Below are 10622 nucleotides of genomic sequence, written 5' to 3' on the forward strand. Positions count from 1 at the left end.
TTATTATTCTTATACCAGTTTGTGAAACCTCATTCGCAAAGTCAATTCTGCCTCCAACTGTTAGATAATCTGATATTTACGACCATTACAAAGCTGCCACAAATTCCAGGTCATTAATATATATCTTTTATTTATAGGTAGTGTTCTGCAGTGAAAGATGCCGTCAGCAGGCAGTTTTTGGAGATCACTGGCTAGAATGCACAATACTCAATATGTTGAGCTTTCTGGTACTAAGGCCGGTCTTCTCTATCGTTTATAAATTATTAAAATATCCATCATACATCAAATGGAAAACTGCCCTTGAAGGATTACAAGAAAGAGAAAGGCACTGCAGTCCAGAAGAACTGGGTTTAAACGAAGAAGGAATATATAGCCCTACTGATTATGAATCTATCTATCATTTGGTCACGAATAAGGAAAAACGTCCAAGTGGGGACCTCTATGTCAAGTGTCTTATTGCTTTTATACTGACAGATCTTCTCAAGCAAAGCAAACGCTTCTTTGTCGATTACTTCGGCAATCCTTTTGATCCGGGCAAAGAAGATCTTCTACTGATGGGAGAAACATTGTTTTCTAATCTGATGAAGATTTCATGTAATGGATTCCAGTTGGTAGAATTCCAGGTATGAATTCAGTTCTATGGAGGTTTCATCCGCATTTGATGTTCAGATCATGAATAATATCTAAAGGCTAGAACCCTTCCTGACGGTACGTATAATACTAGAACTAACTTTTGTTTGGTTTTATTGTTTAGAAAAAATTCTTTTTTCACATTAGAAGCAAAGGGAGGAACATGTGCGATGGTCAGAAATACAGTGACGCTAGATTATGTTAATTTTTAGGGTAAGATATTGCCTTTTTTATAACTTGTCTCATGAACCATATATTCATGTGCTCTTTTCCGTTTTTCCTGCTTTTATTTGCGATTATATCAATGTAAAGTAAGTGATTGTGTATGTGAAAATTTTCCATACTTCACCTGAGTAGGATATGTTCCGCAGATCTCTACAACATGAGTAATCATTATACATTTTTTTACGCTAAATTAAAAATGAATGGTTTAGATTAAAAGAAATGTTACTCTCAGGGATTGATTTCCATAGCTCCATTCAATTCGGTTTGTATTGTATGCAAAGACACTAAAACTGTTCTCCCTCTTTCCTGACCATTGCTTTTTCTTCCGTTGCAGATATCCCTGTAATAGCACTCCTTTGCATGACTCCATCTTGACCATCAGTCGTGTGAATCCTGAGGTAATTTATGTCTATCTTAGAGGAGAAGAGAGCTTTGAAATGATTCGCGATTGATTCATGCCGAAAACGAAAAATATTTAGGAATTTTATCTCATATGAATACACTAAGCTTTGGGCTACTTGACACAATTTATGCCTCCCATCCTGTTGGGTTTCGTATCATCCATTGGGCTTCCATAACATGGTTACCTAAACAAAACAGCGTCAAACTTTATCTTTATTTACATAACGAAAACCACTATAACTATAAACCGTTAGTTTTGTTTTGACTCTAGTGAATCTTTTTATCTACCGAATCGATCGAAAATTTTATGCTTTGAGTAGGAATAATGACTTCTTTTCATAGATCGCCATATGCTCATATAATTTTTGGCCCTTTTTTTTCATTATCTGCCAGTAGTCCAGCCTTACCAAAATAGAAGTGAATGAATATAGATTGATTAATTAAACACAATATTTTACCATAAATTAATTTGTTTTAAATTAAAATTTTGTTCCTTCTTGACATCAGCCTTTGCAGTACTTTGACACCTATACCGTGAGTTCTCTTCTCAGGAGACTTTAGTTCACACCACACTGCTGTTGGGAGAAATTAAGCGCTTGCCTTTTCTCCTACTAACAAGATGCCTCTGATCTTATTTTGGGCAACCTTTAAATCTCCTGATTAGTTCTATATAATATCTCAAACGGATTTCCAGATGATTGTCTTATTTATCTTGTTTCATCTTTCACTCAAGTCCCAATGGTTACTTCATTGAAGGACAAATGCTGCTAATTTTTCTTCCCCAGGTGGACATCCTTTTTGATTTCTTAGTTGACAGCCAGAATTCTTTATTTAGGACTCCTAACATTAGTGAGATTTTACCCTTGATTTTCTATTCCTTTGTATCAGTATCTTTTAATATTTATCTCATTCTAACATTTGTTTTAAACATTCTAGTAACTCGGCCACTGTTGTCAATATGTTTTTAATGTACCTATATGCATCAAAGAAGGTTAAGCAAATGATAAACTGATAATCTGTTCTCATTCCTTTCCAAAAAATTATCATTTACTCATAAAATTCTAAATGATCACCTCTCCTATCCTCTCATCCACATAAATCAATAGCTTTATTTTCTGTGGAAAGGTCGCAACCTGTTTCTCTCATTTTCAGCTATCTGTCCTCTGTACTATTTCATCTTTTCTGTGTCTTTTTAAGCCTACCCACTTTGACATATTATTATTGGTCCCTGGGACACTGACATCGTAAAGGTTTGGGAAACTTTGTGGTCTGGGTCTTAGCTCTGCATTATTCTTCAGGGGAGTTGTAGCTAGAGAGTTCGTGCTGTTTGCAGCCTTCCTCTCCTTATCTCTAAGGTCTTCACTTAACCTTCTTTTTGTAAAATATAACCAAGAAAAGAGCACACCCATTCTGTTCTATTCTACTCTTTTCAGTTACTAGAATTGCTGCCAAAGTCTTCATGTTTGGTCATCTTTTCGACAGGTTTTTGGGGAACCAGTCAACATTGCTCCTGATTTCTCGAGGCCATCTAGCAGTGTCTGACAAAAGCAATTATATCATATTTTTCACTTATAGATTGATTCTTCTCATCAATACGTTTATTACTAGCTGTTTACTCACCATATTATATTTGTTGGCGGTGGTAGTACCTAATTCCCATCCTTTCCATGACTTCTGAAGTTCCTAACGACTGTTTGCTATTTATTTATTTCCTCTTATTCACAAATGACTTTGCAGGTCAGTTGCTCTTTCATTTACTCTTCCCTTGTTTAGAATTAGCTTTCCTATTTTGATTTCTCTGAATTCAGAGTACATTCTCTTTCAGTATGCATGTTATACTCTTTCATCTTAGTTTAGTCCTACTTTTCATTTTTACTTTCCCTTTCCTTTGTTTCTTTCGTACCTGAGGTAGAAAAAGACAGACATGTTAACTGCCATGTAAAACTGACAGGCAGTAAAAGAGTCTCTTTAGCCTTGGTATGCAACTCTTTTAGGAGAAGAGCACTTCGAAATCAAACTAGTGGATAGAATGGTAGGTAACCCTTCTAAGAGAAGGCTACTCTGAATACAAACCTTAGACTGTACCATAGACATTGTACTGTGGCCTTCCATGGTCTTGGGTATTTATTCTCTTTTTCGTGCACTTTCCTGTTTTTTTCAAAAGGTGTACAGGACAGACTGATGACAAAACAAAAGTTGCTTAGTGGATTATCAGGAAAGTGCCTTACTCTTTACCTAATCTTTACCTTATGATTGTTTTATTTCTAAATCCATCCTGACTGTCCTCTGCCAGTTGTTGAGGCAAACCTGATAGATGTGTTTTGCCTCACAAGGTGTGCCGACCTCACCTTGTCGACAAGGAGCTTCCAGTGTTTTCTTCAATGATGTATGATGACATTTATTTCTTATCTCAACATATTTTTTTAAATTATGTAAATACTGTTGATGGTGTGTCATTTATTTTTCTCGTGAATTTTACACTGTTAGTGTTGTTATGAGTCTATTATATTTTATACTGATTTTATATTGCTATTATTATTTATTTCAGGAGACATTGAGCTGAACCCTGGGCCTGTTATTCATTACAGTTAGAAAAATTGCAAAGTACTTCACCCAAATATCAAGGTTTAAGGTTAAAATTTCTTGATCTGCAGAGCTGTTCCCATAACTACAACTTTATATTTTTATCTAAGAACTGTAAGAGGTAACAAGTCGAAGGTTGAGTTCTTAATCCCGGGGTTTGATGGCCCTGATTTTATTTATTGTCGCAACATCCCACATGCGCAAGGTATGCCTGTATACACTAATTCCGGACGACCTATTTAATCTCAGTAAAATTTGAGTGTAGTTGCCATGAAGCTCTTTGTTTTAAAATTTCCAGTAAGTTCTACAGTGTTTACGTATTTGCTGTTTACTGTCATCTAAATATCAACAATTCTGTATATGACTGTCTTTTGGAAAGGAGAGTATGGCTCAGACACAGGATTCAAAAGCTTCATTTGTTATATGTGGAGACTGTAATACAAAGCACAGTGAGTGGCTAAAATAAAATACCACATATCAACATGGGGAGTCTGCTCTTGAGTTCTGTATATCCTCCAATTTTGTCCAGCTAACTGAGGAACTCATGCACATTTCTGGTAATAGATTAGACCTCATATTCACAGATGTTCCAGCTATTGTCAAGTCTAAGGTCTGTGAATATATAAGGACTTCTGATCACTGCGCTATTGAGATGAACATATTTGTCAATCAGTATATTCCTAATTCCACCATTGGAAAAATGGTCTGGCTAAAGTCCAGAGCCAATTAGGATCGCATTATTGACGCTTGTCAGGGACTTAATATTTCAGTTGCTATATTAGATCCTAGTCCCAAGAACAAGTGAATAAATGGTGATGGATATTTTAATAAGATATGTCCCTGGAAAGGCAATCAAATTTAGGACAAATGACCAGCCATGGTTTCATGATACATGTAGACGAGTGTACCATGAGAGGCCAAATTCAACACATGGAGACAAAATCGTTCAAATAAAAATTACCCAATTTTTTTCTTTTTGAGTCTCGCCATGCTGTGAAAAGAACTTACCATACAGGGAAGAGAAATCACAATAATTGCTTGAAGAGGAAACTTGAATGAATTAATCAGCTTCATCAATGATGGACCAAATTAGTATCATCTATCTTTGGGTCAGGCTTGTCTTCCATTTCAACACTACTAACAAATGAAGGTAGGTTGGTTACTGGACCTAGGAAAAAGGCTTGAACTGCTTCATCGAGCTTTTGAACGTAAGCAATCAGTTGAGGATGTCCCTCTCCCTGATTCTTGTCCTCCTGAACTTATTCTTATGAAATTTGTATTTCGTTCCAGAGATGTTAAGAAAATTTTGGATAATCTTGATAGCTAAAGTGGAAAAGATCTTGATGGCTTCTTCTGTTTGTTTTTAAAAAGTTTCTAGTGTGTTGCCTCCCAAGGTGACGTAATATGTTTGTGGATGAGAGCAAGCTGAGTAATACAGTGCATATTCCAAAGAGTGGCATATCTGTAGACTGCAGTAACTACAGGCCAATCTGTATTCCCCCTGTGCTCTCCAAAGTTGCTGAAAAACTTATTTTTAAGACACCATATAAGTGAGTGGAATCTAAAAAACTGTTAGCTGATAGTCAATATGCATGCAGGAAGCAGATGGGTACCTGCAATACTCTTTTAGACTTGACTTGCTTTCGATTTAGTAAATCATAAGGCACTTATCTATAATCTTCAGAATTTTAGAATGGGTGGATATGTTTTAGGACTACTGCAAGATTTCCTTACAGGTAGGCAGCAGAGAATTTCTGTTCATGGGATCTTCAGTGAACTAAGACCTATTGTTCCTTGAGTTCCACAGGGCAGTGCTTTTGATCTATGTTATTTTAGTATACACAAGTGATACAGTTGTTGGCCTAGAAAACAACACAGTTTAGTATGCCAATGACGCAACTCTTGTGGGTTTGGTAAAATCCCTACGTATGAGAAATGAGGGTATAAGGCTGAACTCCAGTAAAAAGAAAAAGCTATGTATTGATTAACAGATCTCATACAGATTTACCACCCCATCAACCCCTTCAGGGGGATAAAACTTCCCTGATTAAGTCTGAAGCTTTAAATATTCGAGATGTCGCTATTGACTCACAATCAACTTTTGAGAAACTTCTGATGAAAGTAAGGCCTCATATATGTATAACAGCGATAAAAGCAATGCAACCTGTTTTAGGTCATTTTGTAGTTCCTTTACAGGAATACTGTTCTCCGGTGTGGATGTCTGCTTTTTGCCAGAAATTTGCTGTTTCCATAAGTTGTATTTCAACAGAGATCTTTCACATTCACAATTGATCTATGATCCCCTTTTACTGTCAAGAGCAACCAGATTCGCTTCATTTTCTGATCACCTTCTCTGCAAGAGTGAATCAAAATTCATTAGTTATTTAAGACACTTCCATTACCTCTTTTCTCGATTTGTTTTCACATTGGTGTAAGGCAACTTTGCTCAAACTTTCCTATGGGTGCTATTTTACCTTAATTTACACTGAGCTCAAGAGGAGCCCCTCAGTTTTTGTTGCGTTTATGTTGGCGTGGGATAAATTGTTTCCCTTTACTAGAAGACTTGCTGTGGTTCCGTTTCCCTTGATAAATAGTCTACCATCCTCCGATGAAACAGAAAATAAACTTTGAAATGTCATGTCTCTACGGCATTGCTTATATAATTAATAATTTAAACTATTTGCTCAATGTTCTGATACGGGCAAGCCTTTCGTTTTTACTGATCCACATACTCACTCACTCTCCTAGCATTAAAAGAAAGCGACTTCAGTAAAGCTTTTAGTATAATGGTGATATTAAAAGTTCAAGCAAGTGGAATGTATCTATCTGGAAGGCCTATACCGGGTTTGGTTACCTTTCTCGCGAGTAGGGTGAACCATGTTATTTTTTGAAGAGTAAAGACAACAACGGATTTTAGAAAATTAAACAAAAATAATTCCAAAGAACACTGTACACCTTCATGTGCAAAATTCATCATGGAATCTCTCAGGAATACGATTTAGATCAGCTGTTTTGCTGGACAAAATCTCGATGGACATTGTGAGCTGAGAATTTGAGGCTACTCATGAAATTGTAGCGGCATATTTTGAAGATCAGGAACAGTGGGAATAGTGAGCGAAGATAACTTACTTGAAAGATAGTTTCATTATTTATTTTTTCCTTGAACGCCCAGCTCTGCAGGTTAAAAATTATCAAATAATCCTTATGTGAATAAAAATAAAGCGAGTCGTTAAGTGCATGAATGTTTTCAATTTTCGTTTGGGCGTCTTATTTATCTTATACTCTTACTACGGTAAAAAGAAAGCAAAAATTCTCAGTATTGCGATATTTAAAAAGAGGACATACTGAAGATTATAAAAGGGACAATAAAATGATGCAGAATCATGCAGTGAATATTATTTCTAGATCTGAAGAAACTTCCTGTTATTAATTCTAGTTATTCCAACATTTTAATGCTATGATATTATGGCATAGATTTATATTACTTTCATGACAAACTTAAATATTTCAGCCGTGTATATCTTTATTTTGTCTTTTTATTTTTGAAAACTTTAACAGATCTATTTAAATTACTCCAAAGATCTAAATTGCCTTACTTACAGCAAGTAGTTCCGACTAAGGAGTACCTTCTACCTTATCTATAACCGTCTACTTTTGCCCTTTGGTTGTATTTTGGGCAAATTAATGACGACATTCTATACGGTTTAGAAGCAAGGTCTTGTTCTTTCAGTTTATTAATTTACATTTCCTTAAATATGAAATTTTTTAAAACTCTGATCTCCGAAAGGGCACCAGAAACTTCAGGGCCTTTCATGTAATCAGAAAAATTTAACAGTGCTGGCCAACCATTTTATTGCTCAACATCTTAGGAGAGTCAACGAACCTTTTCCACTTTCCTTGATGTGTCTGTGAATTCTGCAGATTATCAGAGGAAGCGACAGTAAACCAGAGACCATAAACGACTCTCGACCAATTCATTTCAAGATTCTGAAAAACTCTGATTTAGTAAAGTTGTATTCTTATGAAACTTGTTCTGTTGTATTTCTTCTGGAATATAGAAAACCTTTTAAATCTTAGTCTTATTGCAAATTTTTACAGAAAATTAATGTAACTCTTATCTTTGAAGACGCGCAAAAGCACACGGAGCGCGGTGCTGCTATTCTGAACTCTTCACCTATTTTTCAGAAGTAAAAGTTATGAGTTTTAGTGAAATTATAAATTTTAGATTGAATAAGTTATGCTTTTGACCACAGCTGAATTTTAAGTCATATTCCTGAAAAGATTATCTATGTTTGAGGCGTAGTTCGCTCGTCAAAGGTTCTGGATTGATTACATTTAAACTTTATATTGAATTACAGAAATCAATTAAACTCTTCTTTAGATAGGGTAAACATCATACTTATGTATTTTACTATTTTCCAGTGCACAGGGCCTCCTGTTACGTTAAGCAGAGCAACCATCGGCTCAGGAGTCTTCCCAACGCTATCCCTGGTTAACCATTCCTGTGATCCATCAACTACAACGTATGTTTATGGTCGCACACAAGTCATAAGAGCATCGAGATGTATTTCACCAGGGGAAGAAATTACCGAGAGTTATTGCCAAACATTTTATCAAGAAGGAGAAGAAGAAAGACAAATGGGCCTTTTGGAAGTCTATCAATTTACTTGCCACTGCGAAGCCTGCCAGAAAAAATGGCCGACTTATAAGAACCTCCCAAAGGAAATGCATATTAAATGTCTAGATTGTTCAAGACCAGTAGGTACGGTGACAGCTGTGTGCAATAACTGCAAACTTGATTATTCGTGTCAGGGGCATGAAATAAGTAAACAGTTATCAGTAAACGAATGGTGGAATACCGTAAAAAAAGTGAAAGAGGCATTTGAAAATTCTCAGAAAATATCCGGAAAACTTAAGTCATCACAGCCCCCAACCATGGATGATTTTTTGATAATTCGGGACGCAATGGAAACTTTAGATAAATATGTCATAAGCCCTTGTCAACAACTTTGGGATATCTATGATACTATGGACCTTTACTTCAGGTTATCTGAAGACCCAATTTTTTCATATTTACAAGATTATGAATAATTATCTTGGGCGGCAAATTATATAACATTGTTATAAACAATGCAAGTTTGTGTAAACTTCAATATTCTATAAAGATATCATATTTAGAAATATTGCAATGATCGGTGTTCATTTTTATCGTCCTGTTACAGTATAAGAGAAATAAGTAAAAATGTATCAAGGATGATTCAACAGATACAAGTAGTACAAATTTATCAATTAGTTTTTTTATCCTCTCTTTGATAATAAGTAACAGCCTTAATAAATTATCTTTCCATTTTCCTCTTTTTGTGGCCACCTACCCTATTTTGTTTTCTTTACATTAATTTCAGTACTCTCCCACACATCTCATAATCATGAAAGGTATCTCCGATTTTGCATCTTAATACCTTTTCTGAAGCTTAAAGATCCTGGTTTAGATCAATTTCACAGAATTTATATTTGCTTTTCTAAAGACTTTCGCATGAGATGAAAATTCAGTTACGAAACTCCAGCCTGGGTTTCATTCAGTCTTCCACTTTGGAGCATTCTCCCGGATCTATAAATGGCTAACAGTAGTTGGGCCTTTACATCTAGGATCCACGTCTCGTTTCTTTTCATCTGCATCTACTTGTCCTTATCAACTTTGATGTCCATTTTTTTCCATCGCATTCTTTTAAGAATTAGATTGCATGCAAATCAAAACTTTTCTTATATTCATGTACATTTCGTGTGTAATTGGCTTTACAATTATAAATACAATACCTCGTGTACTTGGTGAACTTTTTTATATTGTCCTTGTCACTTAATATGACCGCTGCCGAAACATTTCTTTTACTTATGAATAAAGTACATTAACGTTTCATATTCAGACCAAGTACATTTTTTTTTTATCGTCCGTTTCCCTTTCTGTATTTATAATCGTTGCTCGTTGCATTCTATGATTTATTGACAGTGGTTTTGCATTAGGCTTTTTAAACTGACAAATCTTCAATTGTTGTTCTTTATTTGTCCGAAGGGTCTCTCCATGCACTTCGTTTACTGAAGCTCTTCAACAAGGAGTTCAGTATTTACATTCATTCATTGGGGTTCTCTGTATTGAAAGTTTCTAATATAAGTAACTACTTTGTTTAGCTTAAACCTTGCTTTTAATTAATGATGACAATAACGTTATGATGTCCGGAAATTACTTCAATTATGGTTGGTGAACGTGTTAGGAGATTGGCCATTAAAATCAGCGAACACAGAAGAGCCTATAGTTCACAAGCCGAAAATAATGTCCTTTCCAACAATAGCAGGAAAGATAACTATCAAATCAGGAGATTGGTCGAAGAAGCTGTTATAAATAGCAGTCGTTGTATGGAGGATAATAAAATATTTCAAAGATAAATTTACGTTTGACCTGATATGTAGACAGTATATCAAATATTTTAAGACTAGTATTATTAATTTAGGTGACAGTTATTTAACCATATCTGAGGCTGCTGATGTTGCTGCCTCTCCTTACGTTCACGTAACATGGCTGCACTCAGCAACTCAAGTTGCAGGAGCCCAATCTGTTCTAGAGTCTAGACAATCATCGGAATGAATTAATGGAGGACTGCCTCGTAGTCGCTGCAGGAGTTAGCTGGTTTGTCTTCGGAGGATGATGGTATCACCTGAACTACGGAATTTTTTATTTTCAAATTGGGACCAGTTTTCTTCTTTAAACCACACGTTTTAATTATTTATTT

At 35.5% G+C, this 10622-nt stretch overlaps 1 protein-coding gene across 3 annotated transcripts in view; it reads left to right on the plus strand.

The window, feature by feature from the left end:
* LOC135206134 (SET and MYND domain-containing protein 4-like) overlaps positions 1–9136 on the plus strand; it is a 22208-nt gene extending 13072 nt beyond the window's left edge. The window contains exons 4-6 of one of the 3 annotated variants that reach the window (XM_064237395.1): positions 138–623; positions 1190–1253; positions 8263–8331. In XM_064237395.1, coding sequence (XP_064093465.1) covers positions 138–623; positions 1190–1201 — 498 coding nt within the window. In that variant the 3' untranslated portion in view covers positions 1202–1253; positions 8263–8331. Of the gene's footprint in view, positions 1–137; positions 709–1189; positions 1254–8262 lie in introns of all 3 variants that reach the window. The other 2 variants (XM_064237404.1, XM_064237387.1) reach the window with 2 other exon arrangements.
* Positions 9137–10622: the final 1486 nt, after the last annotated feature.

Source organism: Macrobrachium nipponense, chromosome 11 (assembly GCF_015104395.2).
Source record: "Macrobrachium nipponense isolate FS-2020 chromosome 11, ASM1510439v2, whole genome shotgun sequence".
NCBI classification, from domain to species: Eukaryota; Metazoa; Arthropoda; class Malacostraca; order Decapoda; family Palaemonidae; genus Macrobrachium; species Macrobrachium nipponense.